The following is a 25,214-nucleotide window of genomic DNA, read 5'->3' on the forward strand; positions in this document are numbered from 1 at the left end:
TCATTCAAAAACTCAAAGTATTCCTTAAAATCCAAAGTAACGGGGATGATTCCAATAAAGCCCTCAAATTTCCCAAAAAATTATGTCTATTTTCCTTTACAGTGAGAAACATTTTGTCAATTCTAAACTCAAGATTCACGGAATCCCTGTCACATATACAGCTAATTCTGATAATTCCTTACAATGGCCTCTGCGGCCATCTTACGGCGTTCCATTGTGGATTCCACCCAGAAGAAAACGTTAAAAGGCTTCCCGTTGGCAGCTGTACAATTACCTTGCCTCTTGCCAGTTGCTATGATCTGATTCCTTCCAACCAGCTTAACCTCGTGATGTGAACTTGTTGATCCAACTGACAAATACTAAAAACAAAGAAAATAACCCTCAGAACCGAAATCTTTTTCACCTTTCTATAAACAAAATATAAAAAATTGACCTAAAGCTGGTTTATGTCGTAAAGCTCACTGATGGCATGAAGCTGGTACATGTCACAAGCTCGTACATGTTAAGTGGGTAGCGGCATTTTTAAACTATATATATGTATTACAATCTTTTTCAAATCTCTTCAAAAACACAATACAGCGCCCTCTCTACCTTTACTGAAAACCAATCTCCTTAAACCTTACAAGTCCCCCCTTGCCCCCCCAAAAATTCTGGGTGGCACGTTTTTAGTGTTTGTATTTGATGGCAGCACAACTAGACACATATACCTAACCTGCGTGCAGACTCTGTTGACAAAATTGAAAATAGGAGAAAAAGTAGAGTCTGCGAAGCCGAGCCGATTTTCTTGTTCACAGGTTCCTCAAAATCAAGGAACCGAATTTGATTGGTTGGGGGAATTTCAATTGCTTTTTTTCCGTTTTAAAAGTGGCGCCTTCGAGCCCAAGTATAAATGAATGGTATCAGGATAATAGAATAGGTCTGTTTGTTCTTTTAAACAACTAAAATTACAGAAAATCATTGCACGCTAATTGAGTTGTTGTTCTAGTGCTTAGAATAAAATGTTGATGTCAGCGAACAATAAAAGCAGCTCTGTTGCGCAGACTCATATACCATGCTGAAAAAGAATACTCAACACTGCTAGAGGTTAGGGGAGGGCTGCGTGCAATATTTAGAAAACTTTTCCAGTGCTTTGGCAAAGATTGTAGAAAATTGACGTTGTTCCTCGACCACTTCAATAATAATATGATGCAATTCTTTATAAGAATGTACACATCACTGATCGAGATAACCACACGCATGTGCGAGAAAATTAACAATAACAAATATAGTTAAAAAGCTGGTTGTTAACATCTAAGTCTTTGGCGGTTTATGGACGCTAAAGTAAGCTATACTTAAAACATAACAAAATTTTTCGATCTTTATTGTGGGTAATTTGGGCTTAGACTCCATGCAATATATGCTCAATCAATACTGGCTCGTTACCAGCCCCCTTCTTCCTGTCCCTAGTATTGTTCTTAACTTCATATTTTCCGAACAGAATAAATTACTCTGTAAGATATAACAAGCAAATAGAATCTTCATAGTTTCAGCAAATGATTTTTGACCAAGATTCATTCGTTTTAGTTACACAAACGCTTCAATTTCACAGTCACCAAATTCTAGTTTGCAAACATTTTTCCATTCAAGAAACTTTATGCTATCAAATTTCAGTCAAAAACCATACTGCTCCCATAAAAAACTTAACTAAGAGCTTACACCGTTGATCCTCCAGTCTCAGACGAATTTAGGTTCTTAAAGTGGGATTTTCTTTCCAGACACATACTATTGACAAATTACTCTTAGGTGCCTAATTACCAGAGGGGGGTCAGAATAAACGGGGGGTCGGATTTTAAGTCCAAAATTAATTGGCGGGGGGGGGGGGGGGCTCAAATTACCGGGGGGGGGGGGGGTCCAAATTATGAAGTTACAGATACTGAATACTCGAAATGCACTTAAAATCAGTATGCTTATTTTACTATTATATAGCTATTATTATCATCGACAATATTTAGCTTATGTTACGCTAATTTCACTACAAAAGTGCCAAAATCAATTGGTGGGGGGTCCTAATACGAGCGGGGGTGTTGGAAAAATTTTCAAAAGTTAATTAGTAGGGGGGGGGGCGCCAATTAGGCACCGAAGCACCTAAGAGTAAGAAGTTTCATGATTGAAGCAGGAAAACAAAGTTTCCTGCACAAAACCGGCGAGAGCATCAAAGCTTTGTTGCGTTAGAAGAAGTAATTTTCGAGTAAAGATATGAAAAAATATTGAGCCAAGTAATAGTAGGGTGCAAACAACTCTGCCCAGCATTCCAGCACTGTTTCATGATCTAAGAACTTTGACTGTTGGGGTCTAAAACCCCCAAGGCAGCTGACTCGCAAATAACAATGACCAGACACATTGGTTCCCTGACCACTTCTACAGGCTTTGCTTCTTTATGCAAGGCATTTACACAAATAGAAAAAACTTTGAAGTGAAAAAAGGCATAAAAGGGTACATGCTTGTTCCAAAAAAAGATTCCCAATAGCTTTCAGACATCAGACATCAACAGTGAACGTACCTCATCGGTATCCGACCTGAGGTCTCCGCGATCTTGAAGTTGCTTGACAGGGTTTCTAGTTGCAGCATGACGGCCTTTCGCTTTTACCCTGATTCTCTGATCGGCAAAATTTTTTACCCTGTTAAAAAAAGGCACAAATTACTATGTGCAAGAATACCTGAAAATCGCAAAAAACATGTTACTCGAGACCTTAGATAAATTTGAGAAACTTGTTTATGTTTAATCTAGATAAAATGGATGTTCATCACGACCGCTTTTTTCACGAGATATGCCATGCTTCAGCGAAAGGAAAGCGTGTCAGGAAGCAATCAGATAAAACCAGGGGCTACCTCCTATCTTTTGACTAAAGGGGGGGGGGTTGTTAGAGTGGCATGACTCACTGTGGAATATGTCATAAATAGGGGTCGGATTCTGAAGCACTACCAGCCATTTACATTAGTAATATTGGTAGCTGAAATGGTGACAATGTCTAAAGGACTTCGGTCTAAGATACCCTGCTAACTTGTGTGTTCATCAGAAGCATTTTTAAGACTGCTAAGAAAGGTTTGGGGCAGCTGACCCCGTTCACCAATCCGTGTCCTCCATGTCTTTGGGCTCTGCGCTATTTGTCTGGTTTGGTATTGGTCTGGTATTGGTCTGGTATTGGTCTGGTATTGGTCTGGTATTGGTCTGGTATTGGTCTGGTATTGGTCTGGTATTGGTCTGGTATTGGTCTGGTATTGGTCTGGTTTCCCCTAACAGCAGTCGAAAGTTGAAGTCGAAGTCAAAGCAACGTGTCTCTTTCAACGAATTTTCAGATGGGCGTTAAATCCTTTAAGTATCTTTGCTCAAAATCGTATGCATGTAATTCTTTGGATTTCCGTCTTTTGAAATACTTAAAGCATGTATATGAATAAAAGACTCCTAACAGAAACACTGATAAAGTATAAAATTGAATCTGCTGTTCATTTAAGTACGTAAATCAACCAGAAAAATTGCAATAAAGCTTCAAAGTTTATCAAAAATAGGCTTAACGGCTTGTTTCAAGCGATCCACTTGGGCTGGCTTTCATTTGAAGCTTTGCGCCTTTCAGATGAAAATTTTGAGAGAAAAGAAGTACTAACACGATTTTAAGTTGAAAGTGGTTAAGGGTGTGGTTGGATAACTATGACAATGCCCAAACTGCATTAAATAAGTACAAAGTTATCTGACTACAGTTAAAAACAAATAGTTTGTCAAGGGAACGTGATTGCGTGGAGTAATAACACCGAGGTTTACTGAATAACAATTTATAGAGGTTGAATATGTAGCTTTAAGGACCAAGAATGGTCTATGGCTTGCTACTGACGTCATCGGCTTATTGGTTCTGTAATGCATATTGATGTTACGCGAAGGAAAATGTTTGTGAAGGGCATGACCCGTCGTGCCAACATTCTATGGAATCCAGCACGTGGAACTGGTAAAAAGCCGAGCCAGAAAACGAAGAAACAGATGCCCCTTTTGCAAAATTTTCTAAAATGATATTTGCTAGAGAACGAGCAGAAACCGCAAGACAGCGGTATCTGCTAGCAACAATTTTGAAAAATCCCAACAATTATCCTAAAAGATCCCAACTTATCCTTAAAAGAATATTTGGACGAAAACCTCTCTTGGAGTTTTCTACCAGAAATCTCACAGGAAATCAAAAAGCAGTCACAATTGTGTCTTGTGTTAATTATCAGCAAGTAACTCTCTCAGTAAAAAACTATCCTTAAACAGGTTCTCCAGCCTTTCTACAAATTCTTTCCACAAAATTGAAACTGTAGGAAACAAACGATATTGATGCCTGTGTTAAGTAGCGGCGGGAAAGAGGTTTGAGGGGCTTGGGGTTTGAAGCCCATTTTCGGCTTTGAACCCCTCAGTACCTTACCCATTCAAATGACATTACGCTAATAAAAAAACCGGCGAAGTAAGTCTTTGCTTTGTGTCCCTAAAGCTAGGGTTGGTGGGTTGCTGAACTCAAGGCAGCTGAAATTTGCAAAACACTGTTGATCAGCTTTGGAGGAGCAAACAGCCGTCATATCGCTGTATTTAACTACTTAAAGTTTCTCTGCACAAACCGATTAAGATTTCTATGTTTGGACAACATTCAACAGTTAAATAAAAGATAAACATATATTTAAAATACTTGATTACAAACTATTTATGGTAGGTACCAATGTTTATGCATACAACCCTAAAAACGCTTTGATACTTAGCAGTACTTTCTTGAATGTTTTGCCTTGAGACTCAAAAAGTGGCCATCTGGAGAAAAACATCACAACAGCAAATTTTGTTTGTTTGAAAAGTACCGAGTTTGTCTGAATGATTTATCATCCAGCGTCGCTCACGTAGATACTTGTTGGCACGATGAAGCAGAAAAAAAATTGTCGGAAAGAGGGGCGTGGCACGGACAAAGGTTTGTTCAAAGGCAAGCGTAGTTCATCAGCGCGTAAAAACATTGCCAGTTATTATGCAACGGTTAAAAAACAAGTAACTATTCCGTGTTCCTGCTAAATAATGCTAAAAATTGCTGCAAAAGTCCCTTTTTTAAATTTGCCACCAAGACATCAAAAGTAGATTCACAAAGTCATGTATAATTAGTGTCGACTATACGTAAAACCGTGATCAGAAGGCAAACTGAACTGCCTATCCCCAATGTGTACTGGCTACAAGGTTATTAGAGATGAAAACCCGGAAAGAAGGGGGGACTGGGGGACACTTCCCTTGCATTACCCGTAAAGGACTTTCCTAACGGATAGGATGTTTTCACCCGGCTCCCGTTACATGACCCAAAAAGGATTTAGGCACTTCAAACTCCGTGAATCTACGTCAACGAAGACAACAACTCAACCGACAGGAAAAAATAATCGGAAAATAAAAAGTAATGAAATTTCAGTTAAAATTTGGCAACTGTGTCAAATTCTTGTGGTAACTGGACCTTTTGACCCGAATAGCAAACTTAAATCAAAACACAGGATTGTTTATGTTTCGGAATTTCTTAGTTTAGCGACTCACAGCCATAAAAACATACCAGTCTGTCTAACGGTTAATTTTGAGTGCCAGAAAAATAAAATCTCGTTCACAGAATTGTCACAATATTGGCACGATAGTTGAAACAAATATTTAGTTCAAACGCTTATGGAGCCCATGCACAGGCGCACAGTTGACTTGGGGTAGTTCAAGATTTGAAGTGAAAGTATTGTTATAAAAATGGGGTTAAAATAGAAAATATTTTATAATAAAAGCAGTAGTTTAAGAATTGAAAAGTCACAAAACCTATCAAGCGCTATCATGCTCTACTTCTTGATTTAACCTAAATGTACGAGAAATTAAAAAGGGTTTTATAAATCTAGATAATATAATATTGAGACTGTTAAGCATCAAAAGTTGTCAGGGGTGCCTTAGCCCCACTATATATAAAACTTTCCAGGTGGATTTAAATACTCAAGATTCTAGCAGTTAAACTGCCATGTCTTTGGACTTGATTAACAGCTGCTGTCATAAATTACTAAGCTAGTATTTGTTCAAGCAAAATGATTCTAATCTTGATACAATAAGGTGTGTCCAGACCAAAGTCAATAATTCACACATGGAATATTCATATCCTCTTTGAAAGGCAGCATGTGATCTGTAATGTCAACTTCTTTGATGCAAAGTCAGTAATTTAACGGGATCTTCTATGAATGTCATTCTGCTTTGGGTGAGGTCTAAGAAATACTTATTCAAGACAAAGCAAAAAATTGGAAAAGATTACAAAAATTCTATATAAGGCAACTTAACCAGATAAGACAGACTGAGGTTTTGAGTAAATAGGATTATCAAATGAAATAATTATCAAATTTTGTACAAGGTTATGTAAAATGATAAAACAGCCTGTGAAATGGTCTCAAGCACATGGTTTTAAACTGAAAGTGATAATACTTATAGGTAATGACCTACAATTAGAGGAGTTCAACAGATTGTTTGTTTTCTGAAATTTTTGTGCATTTTCAAGCATTTATTAAAAGCATTTTTTGAAGGGTGACATGTGAAAAGAGTATAAAATCAAACCTAGGGTGCTGGAAGGGATAAAAGTTGTAAACAAGAAAAGGGGATGGTATGAACTATAAAATTCATTAGATGAGCATAGCAGCTTTTTGACTAGACTTTGTTGCATTGGTGTCATGAATTGACTGACTCGTTAAAAAGGTCTTCCAGCAAAAAGGTTAGAAATAGTTTAAATGATGATGTCAGGAGTGCTGAAAGAGATTGGCTGCCGATGGAGAGGGTGGCTAATTGAAATCTTTGGCCAGGGGCAGATCCAGAGAAAATTTGAAGAAGGGGCGGTTGGTTGTGGGGGCACTGGAAAATTTCAGGTTCTTTTGTCATAATAAACAACATCACTTTGAGGTAATCCTGGAAGCAAATTAACCTACTGGTCTCAGAAACTTTTTCACTTGATTCTCATTCTTCAAAAGGGGCACACAATTTCCAAAAAGGGGTGCCAGTCTTGCCTAAACTCATTAAGGGAGGGGCAACTGCCCCTAGTTGTCCCCCTTAAGTCCGCCACTGTCTTTGGCAGTATTAAGCCCCCTTTTACACACTTTGCCGCCATTCCTAGTTGCTGCCTTTAAGCAAAATACAGGATTATTGCAATCAGTGCTCAGAATTCATGAAGGGTTGAGGGGTGCACCTCATTTTTGAAAACTTTTACTTGAATACCAAACATAGGGTTTCTTTTGTTTGGAAATTGGTAGTTTTACTGCATAGTGAATTTTTGCAGAGATCTGAACTCTGCTCAACAAAGTTTGCAGTCATGTACCCGAGTTGAGCAGATAATATATCATTTATCAGATTCTATGTTTATAAATATTTTAACACCATTCTTATTCATTTATTTACTTATTTATTAATTCTTATTCATTCATTTATTAATTCATTTACCTTTAACTGTTAAGACGACGATTGCCTTAAACAAAATAGAAAATACCAATTTCTCTTTTATTTGAAAACTCAGCTTGGGCAAATTTCCATAACAATATACATTGTATCAATTTTTAAAAATCTTGCCAATTTTCCCTACCACACAAGCAGAAGAAAAAGTTTCCTATGTTAAAACCAATTGAGATGTACAGAGTGATGACTCAAAGTCGAGGATGGCTATGTGTTAAATCATTTTTTACACTTTTGACTCTTTTTGTTTAGACACAACAGCCGCATCCGTAGATCAGCCCACCTAGATCCATGAATCGACAAATTCAAACTATCGACAAACACCTTTCCTGTTTCATGATTACTCTTTGCCTAAGTAGCTTCAACAGATCACCCCAACATCCATCCACAAAAAAATGCAAACAGAACGATAAATGAAGTTATACAGTACACTCTTCTATTTGACCTGCGGCTCAAGAACTCTTTCTTCTTACAACTCCTGTCCACAATTGATTATCCGTTACTCTTTACACCTTGTGAACTAATCGGTCAAACTATTTGGCAAATTGATTTAACCACGATTTATAATTCAAACAATACTTAATAATCGCTAGATTCACATTAAAACGATGAATAAAAATGGAATTCTGCAAAATCGAATAAAATTTAAAAAGCAAAACAATATTCATGCTAATTAAGAATACAGCAAAAATTTGGCAAATAAATGACGGAAGACCCTAGATAAAAAGTTTATTTGATTTCAACATATGATAGCCCTTTGTCTAGAATAATAAACATGAAAGGTGCGGCCTCAATTAACACTTCCTTCTGTCTGTTTTCTTTTCATGTTGAAAAAGTCAGGCCTAATTTATTACCATAAACAAACAGCTTTAAAATAAAACCCTTTTGATATACCTTTTCCTGTGAGTTGAACTTGTCCTTTCACAGATCTCGTCAAATGCATCAAGAATATCTGTCGACCCATTTTCCATCTGGTTGGACTATTTTTGTGACGGGCTAAACAGTACAGGACCGACACTTCGATGGGAACTTGGGTTTTATTTGGCGGGTCTGCCGCTCCCGTCCTCAAACAGGTTGCCCAATAGCACTCAGTTCCACGCGATCTTCAAACAAATCCCCTAGCTTGGCTTTGAATTCTAACTTTTCTGATCCAATAAGACCATAAAAACATCGATTAATGAATTTTACAAGTGCAAAGATTTATCTTTTCATAACAAACCAGCCTTGTCTTCCTCAATGGGAGTATTCAATTGAAATCGATCAAAGATAGCGCGCTTTGTTTTCTCACAGCGTGTGTGTACAGATGAATTGGATTGAAACTCGTGGTGTCAATTTATTGAATTGGATTGTTGTCATACACTCTTCCTACGAGGGGCAGGGCAACCACAAATCCCCATTTCAACAAAAGACACGGGTACTGGTAATAGACTTCTGAAGTGTGACGTCAAAAATGATCTTACATTAAACTTGCTCTCCCTTTAGATTTGCTAGCCTGACAGAACACTAATAAATACTTCTGAATGTGCAAAACCATTAATTGAAATATTAAGTGATATATGGCCAACTGCGATTGTAGACAACTTTTTTTATCTAAGCAAATCCATGGAAATCAAACACCTGCGAATTTATCATATCAATGGCAATCATTTTGTTGCTATCCATAACACGGAACTTTGAAAACATCGAAACTTACGTAGGATCTTCGATGAATGTATGGAATCGTTCATTATGCAGACACATTGAAGACTGTGGCACCAGGGCAACATGCCCAAAAGCAAATGCTATTTTTAGCTTGAGCTTTTACTGTCCAATTGCCCTTTTCCGAGTGTCTTCGTGACTAGTGACAATGGTAAGTTTCCTTTCAAAGTAGTGTCTCCCAAGTAATATATTCTTTTAACTTCTATATCTTTCTGTGCAATATAGGGTATCATTTAGATTCAACATGTTTCAGTTAATCTAATCTATCTAACCTAAATCAGGCCCGTCGGAACCGGGGGCCTGGGGGGGGGGCTGGGGGGTGGTTGCTGGAGCCTTCTCCAATAATTGTCAAACTGTAGTATGTTTTCTTCATAACAGTGTACTGAACGAGAAGGAAAACAATGGGCAGCCCCCCAATATGAATTTCATTCCGACGGCACTGTAAATGTTATAGTACAGTCCCCATAATGGGTATTGCGTACTAGCGGTTAGTAGGTTAGTCTTAATAATAAAACAAGCGATAATATTAGAAAAATTAACTGGTCAGCACTGCCGGATTGGTAAGCGTTTATACACTGAAAAACTTTATTTATAACTTGGTACACCAAATTCAATAAAAGACACTCCCCGTGATTTAGCCTAGATCCATTTTTTAGCAATATCTAAGCAGTCCAGCAGCTGACCAGTCAGTACAAAAAAACAGCAACAATATAAATATGAAAAAGAAAATGAAAAATTGGTTCAATAATACGGCCTTGTCTTTATTTGTGTTAGTGATGACTGGAAGGATTCAATGATCTTGAGTTTCTTGTTCCAATGGGCAGCCCATTCCTAATTTTTGCGACCGTTGGAACAAAGGGGTACTCATAACAGTTAACTCGCGCTGCTGGTACAAGGACTACTGCCTGACTTCTTCTGTTGTGTGTTCCTACTTCAGTAAAGATATCTTTAGAAATGTCAACAATGTTATTCTGAATTTTAAACACCATTGCTGCTTTCAGTTTGACACGTCTCTCCGCAAGTGACTCCCATCCCAGTTCCTTTATCATTTCAGATTGACTTTCTGTATTTCCTGCATACCGTAAACTTACTTTTTAGCCCTTATTGTTTCACAGTACTTTAAAGGGGAGCTTATATGAGAGGGGGCTTAATAAATATTTTGTAATAAAAAACCAGTTAAAATGGCAAACTACGTCATCGTCATCGCCATCGTCATCAATTATTAATTAAATTATCTTCTTTGAAGGGCAAATCACTCCAAAAAATCTAGTACACCTTTGGTGGAAATCCTATTGTTTTATCTGGAAATCACCAGAAATCCTTTTGTTTTATGGAAAATCTCGTACGCTATTTGAAAGAGTGAATTGCCCCTCAATCTTCTTGGACCATGTCGCCTTCTGAAATCGAGCATTCGAAAAGGTCAACTTCATCCCTCGGAGTACCAACGGCATGTAATTTTGGTAACAGGCTGTCACATGGCCCGTGCTTAATGCACATTAATCTTCGTCTTTGGATCTGTCGTGACTGGAAGAGACTTGGTGTGAATTTTGATTTGATGCGAAGTGACAGTTGTTTTCTCACAGACAGCCTGGACTTTCTGTTTCAACTCAAGTTATTTTAGGTATACTCCGAGGTATTTCTTTCATCTTCTTTTTTCAGGGTATGGTTTCCCATATTGTATGATCTATCTAATGGCTTTAATTTGTTGGTTATAGTTAATAGATAACACTTTTTAGGGTGAAATGACATCTAGCTAGACACAGAGGGCCTCATCGTAAACCTTTGTGTTTTTATCCAAAATTTGTCGGAAAAGTTTAAAAATTTGCTTCCTTCTCAGGGTTTATAAGTAAATGTTATCTTCAGCCTTGCATGCAAAAGCCCAAAAGGTAATTCAGACTACGCTTCTGACTGATTGTAAATAATGTTCGATATTTAATTTTTGCTTTCTCTACACGTCTTTTTTCAAGAAACACGTCAGAGCAGATCGACTCAAAGCTTCTTAACATTTTGTTCATTTGGGCCTCAAATGTTTCTTTAATCTTTCTTAAGAACATTCTTTTGTTTAAGCATACCAGGTGGAGAAAGTCTGTAGCCGTAACTTACAGGTTAAATTTCTGTGCCTTTTTAAGATCTCAGCAAACAATATAGACACTACATCGCGTGCCACTCAAAAACATACTCTACTTGTTCTTCTTGAGATTTTATTCGATGACACTTAACTTATTTTTTCTCCCCTATCAAAGGACCGAGACACCGGGGGGGGGGGGCTGGGGGGCCTTGCCCCCATAGAAACTTAAGTAGTATGAGTAAAATACTTCATTTTGTATAATGTAGCTGTTTTTACATTTATTTATCAGGGCTGCCCCCCAAACAAAAAAATTGTGTCTCGGTCTATGCCCCTTTCCCCCCTCTGAGCCTGGAAATGCTTCTTAGATGTTTCTTATTTTTTAGGGTAATTGAGCCTGTGCTTCTTTCTTCCATGTTTCTTGAATAAAAAAGACGTGTATCCTTTTTCTTTTGAAAATACCTTTACAGCATGTGTGCAAAAGAGGTATTTTGCCTACTTTCTATCATTGGGTACATCTCTTTAAACAATTCTCATCCCTACGCAGTTCAATGTTTGTGGAATTTTTTGCTGGGAGACACCCATGGTTTTCATAAAATGATGCATTCAGTTAAGAGGATTTGGGTGAAATAGTATTCTGCTTAATTGAAGAGAACCAAGCAATTTATATGAAGAATATCTACAGTTGGTCTAAGAAGCTGAACATTTCTTACATTTTCCTATAAAGTGATTTTTTGAACCAGCCTAGAAACTTTTCTATAAAGAGCGGATAATCCTAAAAAGACAAGGAGAATTTCTTTAAAGAAAATTGCTCTTTCCTGGGGCGAAACTGAAAATAGTTTGTGTAGTATAAACAGGGCTTTAGTTACTTGTCAATGTGTCATGAATAGTCTGAAAATTCCTTGGGACTGCAACCAGGATTCCATAGCAATCTCTTTGATAATTACAAAAGCCTGATATCAAGGACACTTTTTAAAAGGGGCGCTTTGCCTCTCCAATCAAAGGGCAAATATCAATACGTCTCTTGAGGCTGCGGTGAAGAAGACTAGCTTAATACCAACTAACTTGTGCCAAGAACAAAAGCATCGAGATGATGCATCATTTTAAAACTATTCTCAAATTTCATCTTGCAATCCTGTTTGGGCCAAATTCGGATTTTCTCTAGCAGCTTTAGGCCTATACCTGTAGCTTTAGTTGAGAGCCCTCCCTAGTGAAATTTATAATCTGGATCTAAATGTTTACTCCTAAAAAGTTTTGAGGGTATGCAGTGCCATGAACTATTCTACGTCATAGTATCTTGACTATGGCTTAATTATTTGTATTTGAGATCGAGGTTCTCTTGCTAAAAACAGAACTTATTTCACAGAGTTTATTCTGTTCTAATCATCAGAAAAAACAGAGTTTATTCTGTTCTAATCATAGATGAAAAATCTATAGCTATAAAAAGGTTTGGATTTTTTGCTAGAGATGCGTTCGTTGGAAAAGGATTTGAGCTCAAAAGAAGCTCTGCTAGTTTCAAAAAGTGCTGAACTTTTTTAGAGGTTTCCACTCTCTTTGAGGTCCTCGCTAGAGTTACTTTTGAGATTTGTCCAATTCGTGATCAGATATGCTCTTTTAAATTCAATCTAGGTCAAAACAACTCCATTTACACCATTCTCTAAGTTATGTTACACATTTCTGACTTTTTGGAGGTACAATTGAAAGGGTAAAGCTTTAAAAATTTCATGGATCAATCTAGCATATCTTTTGAGATCGGTGATTGAAGCAGAATCTTATGTGCTTTCATGACATGACGTTTGTCAATTTACTAACTTAAATGAAAGAATGGAAATTTATCCTTGAACCATGATTACACTGATATGTTTGAAAGCTAAGCTATCCTCTCCTTGCATTGTAACAAAGGATAGCTCTAAACATGCTCTGATTTTCGTATTGAGATAATTTTCTTATCATTGGGGGCAGCAGATTTGTAAATAAAGTATGTAATAAAGAAAGAAGAAAGGGTAGAAGACATATTAGGATTTATGGAAAGTTGTGGTAGAGCCACTTCTCTCCGTCCAAGTGTATCTTCTTTGGAAACTAGCATATTAAAAAATTTACAATATTTTTATTTGCAATAAATGTATATTAAAAAATTACATTATTCAGATAAACTCCGCTATTGTCAATTGCTATAATGTGTACCACCATTGAGGTACTTTGTGAAGTACCATACCTACTCGAAGATAGAAGGCCTGAAGCCTGATCAGTCTAAACATTGCTCTCTTTGAGATCGATTTTTCTTATTGCCGGTCTTTTTAAAGAAATTCTTTGTTTGTTTACAATGTTTGAATTTCAGACAGCGGAAAGCCAAAAAAGTCTTGAAGCCAACCTAAATACTTTTTCTCTGGCGCTATTGGTCAATCTCCTAACAATTGATCAAAGAGATTCTGAATTTAGCCTGTATTTAATAGTCATTTTCATATACGATCCTTTCATAATATGTACTTTAAATGGAGGCGGTATTTGTAAGGCCCTTTATAGATTAAAATGGCGGCTTCTTAAAGGAACGTCTAGCCACCCTTATAAAGGAGCCTGGGACAAAGTGACGTAAAAATTCTCGACAAACTTTACTTCATCAAAGTGATTTTCAGTTGAGTACACGCGTTAAAATAATAATTTTGCATTGTAACTGACGCAATGCTTGCTAATGTATCTTATAATTGAAAATTAAACTTAAAACGAACGTAGCGTAATATTCTTTTAAGGCGTAATATTAATTGGAGTTAAAACATAGTAAGGAGAGTTCACTCACTTTTAAAAATGCCGCTATCACGTTATTCCAAATCCATACAAAGACATGGAGATCTTTAATGGGACAGTATTCTAAAATGTTCCCTTTTCTCTCAGATAAACGTACCATTTTAATCCTGAAGTTGATGCTGCTATTGGACAAGCCTATGTTCCAGAACCCTAACTATAAAATAGACACCCTCTACTTTCAAGTTAAGGGTCTCGAGCACACAAAAGATTCCAAAATAAGCATGCGCCATCAGGTAAGGTACTCTATTACACGCTTATTCAAATAATACGTGCTCCTATACCCAAATTTGTTATGTGTCCTGTGATTACCGACATTGATAGGTTTATGTTGGAACTTGGGTCTTGAATCGTGTGTATAGTGAAAGCTTTTGGTCAAAACTCATTTTCTTTAAAAATTTTCATCCTTTCTAAAGAACCCATTTTCAATACAAACCGGCTAAGCAGGGTTCAGAAACTATGCAATCAGAACTAAGTGAAATGACTGTGACCAAACTATACTAAAATTAAAATGCTCATTTTTAAAACTGTTGGTTCAAGTTGCTACCATGGATATACACTCTGCCAAAGCACAATGTCAAAGGTTTAGCTATAGGATCTCGGAGATACCTCGCAGGTAGCCTTATCCATTGCTTGTCAACAGTCAAAAAGAGCATGACCAATCGGATCCAAAAGTAATTTAACTAACAATCTTTGAGTGACTGTTTTCAAAATAAAAAGCTTTGAAATGAAACTTCTTCTGGTAATCAAAAATTCTAACTTTGGTAACTTCTGATCCATGCTTTTGATAACAAAGCAAATATTTGGACACCACTTCATTTCCCCTCCCCCCTTTCTCGATATGTAACCGCACTTTTCTTTTCTCCTCGCCCTTCAAGGTTGTTCTTGGTTCTAAACGAATTAGAAAGTGGATGAATGGGGAGGAATCGTTCTCCTCAGTTGGTGTCTCCTCTGAATTTATGTCTGAGAGTAACCATGAAAATTTACCTCACTGCCAAGAAAACTATAACATTAAAGCTACCGATAGAACTCACAACTGCATTACAAATTGCACATTATACAAGGCAAGCATCAAAAAGTAGAAGACTTCCAATTGAAAATTCATTGTAATTTAATTATTGTTGCCAGTGCATCGCCATAATAACTAGTGTAAAATATTATTCGAATGCAAATCCTAAGGATAATAAAACTGAAGCTTAGGTTCATAAAATACAATTTTTAAATACGCTTGTACCAAGTTTGTTGCTCAAAGAATGAATTTTCAAATCGTGTTTTTAAGTTCTTTGCCTGTCAACACATGGTCCTATTATGTAAATTTCTACTGTTTTTTATTCAATCTAAGCATAATTCACTTAAATTTTTAAAAAAATTGTGTACAAAAAGTCACATGGACAAATCATGACATAAACCATTATGCCATTCCAGTGTGAAAAGGCAACCTATAGCCATATTAAATCCTAACCCATCAAGTGCTCCATATTATGAATACATTGTTATAAGATTCATTACGTCACTTTCCCTTGCCAGTCACGTTGAAAATATTCCAGCATGCAATCTCATCTTGCAGTTGGTTGGCTGCATTTTGTAGCACGATGTCCTTAATGCTACCTGCCTGAATTTAGTGGCGGCATCAGTTGCTACAGAGTGGGAGGGTCATGGGCGTTACCCACAAGACAATGCCCGTGTTGCCACATTTCAGCTCTATATGCCAAGTGCATTTTCTTAAGGTAAATCTTGAAGAAATATGACCTTCCCCTCCCTGATGTATTTTTATCAATTTTCAGTAGAATAAAGTGAGGCATGTTTTGAAAAAGATTGTGGGTACCCCCCTCCCCTAATACCTTATGTTAGTTCCTTCTTTTAGGAGAAAATTGCCTTTAGCCTGTACCATAGTGAAGATGGCAATTTGCGTGTTTAGCAATAATCAAAAGCTGTTATCAAAAAATAGTAGCAAAAACCGAAGATTTAACTGCTTATAGTGTTTGCTCCACTTATAATGGTAGACTGTTTGTGATAGTCAACGACTTTCAGCGACTGCCAGCGACTGCCAACGACCGATTTCCGATGACTGCCAATAACTAATGCGATTGCATAATACGTAGACCATTATAAACGTATTTGACAGCGACTGCCCTGGCTATCTGCGGCAATGCACCAAAGACTAACTTATCTCTACCTACCGTTGCAGTATAGAAATGCCATTTTGAAGAAGATGAATGATAATTAAAATATTCAGTTAAAAAGTATGAGTTTAGTGTTATGTCAGATAAATTTACTGCAAATTCAAGTATTTCTCCTCGGGAACACCAAACTCCACTCAATAGTAATTTACACGCCATTTACCTTCCATCTTCCTCTTCTTCAGAATTTTCACTCTCCGACCATTTACGAGCTCTCTGCCTGGCCTGCCTACCATTGTCTGCCTTTGCCTCTCTTCTAGATCTACGCCTGGGTGCCTCGTCTTCATCATCAACATCATCATCTTCTTCGTCTATTTCTTCCTTTTCTTCAATTACATTTGCCTCGCTGTCTTCACTGCTTTGGTAACGAGGCTTTCTCCTCCCTTTACTCGACTGCTTTTCTCCACTACCAAATGTATTTGTGATGTCATCAATAATTCCTTTCATCTCACTTGATGGCTCTTCCGTTGCAGTGTCTTCGTCGTCAGTTGCCATGCGACGTTTAGAAAGCACTGCATATAACTCAGCATCACTTTTAATGCGTTGAACCTTGTGTCTGGCCTTGCTTTTCTCTGGAACTTTGCTGAAAACGACAAAAGCATCACTGATAAAAAAGACAGTGACCACAAAAAACGATAATTAAAATACTTTTATTACACTTGTTTGATTATTGCTAAAGCTGCTCAGCTAGAGTTTATCTTTATTAAGAATATTCTGAAGTCATTCTTCCGTAACATCCCTTTTGTTGCACAAAAAAATTTCTGGCAAATCATATGTTGCATTTGTGAAAAAGAATATTCTGAATGAGAACTATACATTTTGTTAGATTTGCACAGGGTGTCTCTGCAATGTATTCGATTAAATGTTAGAAGTAAGTACTTTAGCAATGTGAAAATGAATGGATAGCAAAAAGTAGAGATTTCATAGGAAGCTCTGCGTTGAAAAAGAAATATCACGTTCAATTTAAATAGACATTCTGTATTGCAAAGGCTTGTAAGTCTTAGACAAGATTACAACTTAGTTACAATTATTCAATGGAGAAAGTGTATTTGCTAATGTGGCCAGACCTCTGTTTCTTCGGCGTAATATAGTAGACTCTCGTTAAGTGGGACCCCGGATAAGTAGGACGCTCGCTATGTAGTACAGATTTTCCCGGTCACTTGAACTCGCTTACCCTTTTCAAGCATTCGGATAAGTAGGATGCCCGCTAAGTAGTACACTTTTGCTCGGTTCCTTGAGTGTCCCACTTAACGAGAGTATACTGTACATTAATTTAGCTCATAATGCCTTTTTGGGTTATGTGCTCAAAAATTGAAAAGTTCTGAAATATTAATTTTTGTATTCTATACAGCGTAACCGCTAGACAAAGTACAAACAAAACCAATTGATACCTGACATTCTGTGCCTCCCGCTCTTGGCTTTGGAACTTCTTACGTCTTGAAGAAATTTCTTCCATGTCAATCTCAGATGCTTTTGCACCGTCAGTGTCATCCAATTCACTTTCCTCTTTTTTGTAGCTCTTTGCTTTCTCTGCTTGGCCAAAGAAACTCAACTTCCTATCTTCAAGCGAACGCTTAATCTCATTACTTGGCACTTCTTTTTCATTTGCTGAAGACACAACTTTATTTGTTTTAGGATCTGTCGCAAAATTTCTCATGCGATCTCCAAGACCCGTTGAAATTGAATCTTCAGGTCTCTCTCTTGATTTGGGTTGTTTTCCAACACTTTCTTTCAACAGATCTGAAATTTCTTTGGGCAACCCTATTCCTTTGGCCAGATCTTCTAGTCTTTTTAATTCTGATGTTATTTGCTCTTCTTCCGGACCTAAAAAGCCATGCAGAACCTCTCTGTCTTCATCCTTTGCTGCTGGGCTCACCGATCTACCTTTTCTTGGAAGGGGTACCGGGGGCTTCTTCTTCGCCCTGGATTTCCTTTGACTGGAAACTGAAGACCCAGAATCGCTTTCTTGATCAGACGTGTAGCTGCTACCGGGCAAAGACCGGCCTCTTGGCTTGCCAAAAACCGGTGTAGATGTTCCTGATGAATGGGAGGACATTGTCATGTCTTCTGTCCGGAGCAGCTTTTTAAGCAGGTATCTCAATCTGCTTTCCCTTTCGCCGGCTAGCAAGGCAATCTCAAACGGCTGAAGCTGATGCTCGTGAACTGAGTCATACGGGTCTGTGGAGAATTGCCAGCGAAGATGGGCATCACGTGCCCGGTCCAGAGCAAGCAGTTTCTTGAATTCTTCCGGATGAAGCCTGAGCAGCCTCTGACGAATCGTTGCCGCTGACACGGGAGCTGATGATGTTGAACTTGCCTTGCGGTCAGATGATGCAGGCTTGACTAGCTCGTCCAACAATGACTCCGTGTCTCCTGCCTCGCTTCCTTCCATTCCATGGATAGCAGCCTCGGCAACAGCTGCCTCAAGATTGCCCTTGATGTATTCATACGCTAAAATGTCCTTTTCCCCTGGTATGGGTATCTCTTTGGTTTCCTCGATTTTCCCTCTCTGCTTTGCCAGACGCCACAACAGCTCTTCGCCCTCAGCTCCAATTCCTGTAATCTGTCCAATTGTGCGCACGGCTTTTTTATCTAGCAACAATCGCTTCCAGTTCTTTGGTGTTGTTGATCTCCTTTCAAACTCAACAATATCATCTGTATTACAAGGGAATCTCGCTTTCACTGTCGAATTCCATCTTCTGTTACGCACCAATTGCAACCATTCCGGCTCTTTCGGAGGCTCCTCATATTCTATCTCTGGTTTCACATGCTTTATCCACGCAGTTTCTCCCTTTATAGTTGCGGCCGGCCTCTGCACACCCAGCATCGGGCCGTCCTTTCTTCCTTGCCAATTTTTTCGCAACTGTTTCACAGGTGCCGTATGGCCTTCATCTATCTCCAACCTCTTATCTACCTCTTCTTCTTCAATCTCCTCCTCATCTTTTATGAATTCTTTTGTGTATGGGTTCATGCGCCCATGCCCCTCCACCGCAAACGCATCGTACGTCTTTGGTGCCGGTGGGGGCCATTGTTTCTCTCTCTTATGCAGCAAAGCAGGTGCCACTTTCGTTGGCGCAATGGTCATTTTTGGTGCAGGTTTTGGTGGTGCAGCAGGTGGGATCTTTTTGTCACTGTCCGCGGACTGGTCCACCTCTGTGTCACCATTCTGGTACACTTCATCTTTATCAACATCTCTGTTTGAATCATCCCTTTCTGGTTCATTTGAATAGTCTGTTGTTTTGTTATTGTTTCTTTCATTAAAATCTTCTTCGTAATCATCATCCTTTTTAGAGTCAGCTTGTTTCCATGACGACAAAGTCTCCTCCTCAGTGTCATTTGATGATTTTGTGTTCACATCTCTATCCTCATCGTCACTGGTGTACTTAGGCCGAGATGGCCTAATGACGATTGGTGCTGAACTTGAAGTTTTACGGGAGCTTATCCTGATGGACATTTTAAAACATAGTCTTCACTTATCTTATTGTCACTTCTTGCTTTTGCTGTGCAACCTTACAACCTCACATTCATCCTTGACCACCTGTCTCTCTTGCGTGCGAGTATTTTATGTCACGTGTTACCTAGAACAGAAAATAAATATTTATGCACGGAATTACATAAATAGAATTGTGTGGCGGGAAAAATCATTCGAATAACCAGCTAAACATCATAAAGAAGTGTCGAAATGTTCGGTTGCGACTTCATGACAGTAGTCAACGTACATTGAAGCAGTCCTCTCCATCTTTTACTATAAATATGGACGATAGAGCAGCCCTAAATCACTATTTCTTTTCTATTTTACTTTGCTTTGATATGGATTATTATTTGTACAAAAAGGCATGTCTTTCCTCTGACTCAAGATCTAGAAGCATTGACATGGGCGTAGTTGAAGACCTTGGAATCATATACATGCGTGTGCACTCCCTTTCTAACCTTAATCTATTAACTTTTTCACCAAAGCAATGTCATTTTACCATATGGTTTTTAAAACTCTTGGCTTAAAAAAATCCATAGCCTAGGCTTGAAGGACCATGCTTAAAACCAGCCTGTCTTTCAAGACGCTTCACAAACATGAGACATTAGAGATCTGTGGACCACCAATAGACAACAGCCTCTCTTCTCCCCTCTTAAGCGGCCAAAATCCAACCTGTTTTAAAAACTCATGCAAGATGACCTTATATTGTTACATACTGGCCCACTTGTCCGTCAACCCAAGCTGCTTCTCTGCATCTAGACACTAGCACATTGTGCTCGGTAGTAAATCTAAACAAAATTAAATATAAATGCCATACAAAGCTGATTAAAACTGATTCAAACTCATTTATGCTTGCTGAGACCTATTAATCAGTCAATCGATATTAATCATTCAATCAACATAAAACGAAATTGATTTATGATCTTGAATAAGCCCATAAGATGATCCCAGACGCTATAACATAGCGCTCACGTTAACACGAATCGTATTAAAGGAAGAATATTGCTAAAAATGAGCGACGACAAAAAGCTTTTATACTGCGCCATATTTCCAGCAGGCTCATAGGAGTTTCACATCAACAACAAACTTAACTTTTGTCAAAAATATTAACAATCTCGTTTACTATGCATATTTCGAAAAAGCATCCCGATAAACATTATCTTTTTGAGCTTCTAAAAGGTTTGAGGCTCTAACAAATTATGTTTGTCTCTTTGGAAGTCTAGGGGAATAGTCATTAAGAAAACATCTACTATCCTTGCCATAAGTTCTTGAAACGCCCAGTCGCTTGAAATTTCTTTTTCTTAAAATTAATAGTTCCCAAAAGAAATGATTGACAATGCACCCCTTCTTCAAAAACAATGCCTGTTGTAGAATTAAATATCACAATTCCCTGAAAAGAATGATTAAGAGGACAGTGGAACTTTTACCTTTCAACAAAAACAAAATTGTTCGAAGGTGGAACGGGGCTGCTATCAAGAGTGTGCAAAAATCTAGAGTAGCGTACCAGGACTTTTAGCAGAGATTGTAGCCACGCCGCTCGTTAGCTCATCAAAAGGTCTCCAAGCAGTACTAGATTATGGAAAACAATATCCATTATTATGTTTCGTTATTCCTCCAGAACTCCAAAAATGAAGAAGACTAGAAATTGCAAAAGCAGACAGATACAAGCGTAGGTAACAAGAACCAGTCTTAGAGGCTTGAAAATAGTTTGTGCATTGCGCCAGCCGGCATGGGGTTAGGGTTAGGGTTAGGGTTAGGGTTTGAAATATGTTCTGTTAAGGTGAGCTGGGTTTGCCAAAATACTTTTGTGAACTTTTCCCTGTTTTGGGTATTCAATTGAGAGTTTAAGAACAAAGATCTAGTGGCGTTGAAAAATGAGTTAGACATTCAAAATCCCCTAGTACCAGGGGAACATGGAGCATTTTACGGATCGGGGCTGTAAAACGGTTTGGGGGGGGGTCTAGCATGGCCATTGCCTAGAGCAAGATGGTTTACTGTATTTTTCATTACTTTGCGAATTATTAGGGGTCTAAGCATTACCCTGTTATGAAGTGGCTTTTTGCAGGGGTCCCGTGGAGGAGGCTTGTGGGGCTCAGCCCAACTGTTAAAATTCCTTTTTGTGCCTTTGACCTTCCGTTAATAAGCAATTTCCTATCAATCTTTTTGTGTCCGTTAATATTTTGAATGGTTTCATAATAGCAATAGAGAATCTTTAACACGAATGAAATGATATTGGGTGTGATCATGGGTGTGTCGTGGGTGTGTCACGGGGGTGGTATGGGTGTGGCTTCTAGAAGTTGCCTACAACACAGCGTCCTCCTAGCTGTTTACGACAACACTTCTGGATTTCATAGTTTACCTCTGGGTAGCGGTCCTTTTTCGGATCATTTTCTACTTTTCTGGGAGTGGATGATTAGCCTTTTGCTAGTATTTCATGTACTTCAAAATTTGCGGAGTATATTCATGAAATGTTTGGAATTTTCAGCAAGTTATTTTTATACATTGTACAGCCAATATTAGTCAATCAGGTAACGATTAGCGACAAGATAAGAACCAAAACACGGCTTATTTTTCATCATTTCTCCTTGCAACAGTGTCCTGGAGCTTGTTTAAATATTCATTTAAATAAAAAAAATTGAAAGTCGTGACCACCATAAATACTTATATTGAAAACTCATTAAACTGTTTGTTTTTGCCATTAATTTTCATGTTGAAAACTATCGCCAGCATTGCAAAGTTTGATCAATATTTGCTTTCTGGAAAACAAATGGAAACAAAAGGATATTTTGTTTGGATTACAGAAAGACCTTGAACACATACTGATCGATACAACCTGGTCAAAGGAAAGAATGCATGCTTTATACGAATCCAACAAACGTTACACAGTCAAGGCATTAAAAGGCGTGATTATCTTCTAAAGCTCACATACACCATCGCCGCTGTCAAGGAATAGGCCCCATATGTGTTACCAAAGCCAGCTTTAAGACCGTTCTAACAAACAGACAGTTTCTGCTTTATTCCTTTGTCAAAACTTAAAATTCCCCATATTTCAGAGATTCTGGTTTTAATTCATGAACATAAGTAATGTCCGTTGGAGAGGAGCTTTGCTTTTTGCCAAGGGTAACAAGCTCCATTTGTCACTGCCATTAGAGGATGACCAGGGCCAGCGCTTGCTGTTTTCCACAAGAGGGGGAGGGGGGAGGGTAGTGCAGTTGTTGTTTGGATAGGGGGATATGCTCTTCATCTGCATCCTTTGAAGAACAGGTAGCAGGATTGCTCTTCCTCTTGGCCCACAATTACACGAACAGGGCATGCGGAAGTGTGGGAGAGAGGTAGAGGGGGGGGCTTGGGTTGACTAACGAATACGCTGACTAGCAGTAGAACGGTAGTATAGGTCGTCGGCCTTCAAACAGCTATTGGTCTTTGGTCAGGGCCGGAGGGGCCATGGCTCCCCCATTTTCTTGCAAAGCAAATAGTTTCAAGCTGCAGTAAAAGGGAAAAAAGCCTTGGCCCCCTACTGTTGCTAGCCTTGGCCCCTTCACTTTCAAATTCGTGGCGTAGGCCCTGTTGGTTCCGTATTTTCAAATAGCAAAGGGTCAAAGACAAACCTATGGACACATACAGCAGACAAAGATTAGAAAGTATTTCAGGATGACTAGCGTTATAGAAGATGAATAAGGCTTGGAAGCTTTTCGACACATGAATGAACCCAGGGTTTGCTTGAATTGTGATTATCCAGGATTCGGACAAACCAGCTTCAAATGGAAATCAATGTTTTCGAAGGAGGAAATTGATTTTAAGAATACGCAAATACGTAGGGTGACGTCAGAAGGGAAACCAATTAGCCCATACGAAAATGTTTCTTTGGGCAGTGAAGTGAGAAATGTTGATCCTTTCCGCAGTACAAATCATCTAAAAACATCTGAGATTCAGGAAAGGACTTTGATGCACAGGAAAGACATAATTTCCACGAAAGGCTTTGGCGCTCACTCAATTCTTATAAGTTTTTATTTCGTTTCTGACGTTCTTAAAGCCAAATCTCGATACAGCGCCTCCATAGTAACTGGCTGCCAACATATTTACCTATGACGTCATATTGTTTGTTACCTTTTTAGCATAAGAGCGAAAATGCCAGTCAAAAAGAATGAGTTCAATGCCTAACAATACGTCTGGTAATCATGTAAACGAAGTTATGTACAAACCAATAAAGATGAGTAATTGAAAGCAAATTAAATCGTTTCGTCATAGAATATAACAAAATTTAAGATGCCCGTTGCTCTTGTTAACCTTATTTAGAAAAGCTGTTTTCTCAAACGTGAAACATTGCATGCGTCAGAAAGCCTATTATATCAGACTTAATCTAAAAAATTGAGACATTGCCCAAAAATATTGACTCTCGTTGGTTGGAAAGTTTCTGAAACATTTCCGTAAACTTTACAAACGATAGGACAAGCAATGATTGTTTTTAGTTTGAAAATCAACCTTGAATGGCTGAGAGAAGAAGCATAATATTTTGAAACTTCGGTCACTCTTTTCATTACAATATCTTAAATTACTACATGCTTCTAGTTTCTCTGCAATTGTTTACACTAGTGATGTTAGGGCGTCTTTCATTCGCGAAAATTGAATTCTTCTGTTTGACAAGATGAAAGAAATTCAATAGCTAGCAAATGGTCTCCCATTTTCAACTTTTCCATGAAAAACTCTCGAACAAACGAATCGACGAGAGCAAACTGAACGATCTATTTAATTTAGAAGTATCAAAAGCAATTTTTTCAGATAATTTTGTTATCATAAGTACGACCAATAATAGTTTGATTAAAAAGATTTGTTTATTGATAAGGTAAAATACTACGAAAGTCTTAAAAATCTGTCTTGGTTTTAGTGTTATATACGATGGAGGTTTCGCAAACATCCCATGGAATATAACGCAAAAAACAACAACAGAATTGCAAAACATTTTTGCAAAGAATACCTATAGGATGCAGTCAGAGAAAGAGTTCCAGAAAACATATGTTTGCGGCAGTAATCATGCGGTATCTCCCAAAGTTTAGCAAAGTTATCTAACGTAATTACAGGTACCTACCAATGACAGGTCTGCAAGTTTTGCCCGTATATCTCCAGTACCAATTGGTATGCTAGTAGCAGGCCCTGAAGAACAGGACGTTCGATTTTTCTCGGTCCTTCTCCTGCAGGCCAGTACCTCATACAAATGGGATCAGAACTTTAACTAAATATGCATAATTATACACAAGGCTGAACATCATTGTCTATTCCCGGAGCGCGTAGCCTTGGATTATGGTAATCACTAGCTTCTTTTCATATGCGTCTTCTGTTGATCTCAATAAGGGTTTGATCTTCATTGCTAACAGGGGCATCTGCATAATTTTATCAAAGTCTGTTGCGCTATACACGGCCTAAAACCACACCATATTGCTAGCTAATAGCACAAGATGGAGCCAAGTTTATATTAGTCTTGATAACATACTGTTAATCAGAGTTCTAGCACGGCTTCTGGCCACCAAACAT

At 38.2% G+C, this 25,214-nt stretch overlaps 1 protein-coding gene across 3 annotated transcripts in view; it reads right to left on the reverse strand.

Moving 5' to 3' along the window:
- Window positions 1-25,214, reverse strand: part of LOC135692527 (supervillin) — a 44,510-nt gene extending 19,296 nt beyond the window's left edge. Inside the window, exons 1-5 of one of the 3 annotated variants that reach the window (XM_065210683.2) lie at window positions 24,772-25,214; window positions 17,605-19,791; window positions 16,377-16,796; window positions 2,540-2,657; window positions 275-359 (exon numbers count right to left, since the gene is read on the reverse strand). In XM_065210683.2, coding sequence (XP_065066755.2) covers window positions 275-359; window positions 2,540-2,657; window positions 16,377-16,796; window positions 17,605-19,667 — 2,686 coding nt within the window. In that variant the 5' untranslated portion in view covers window positions 19,668-19,791; window positions 24,772-25,214. Of the gene's footprint in view, window positions 1-274; window positions 360-2,539; window positions 2,658-8,365; window positions 9,129-16,376; window positions 16,797-17,604; window positions 19,792-24,771 lie in introns of those variants that run through there. The other 2 variants (XM_065210684.2, XM_089111280.1) reach the window with 2 other exon arrangements.

This window comes from Rhopilema esculentum, chromosome 3, assembly GCF_057945365.1.
Source record: "Rhopilema esculentum isolate cy_ngs chromosome 3, ASM5794536v1, whole genome shotgun sequence".
NCBI classification, from domain to species: domain Eukaryota; kingdom Metazoa; phylum Cnidaria; class Scyphozoa; order Rhizostomeae; family Rhizostomatidae; genus Rhopilema; species Rhopilema esculentum.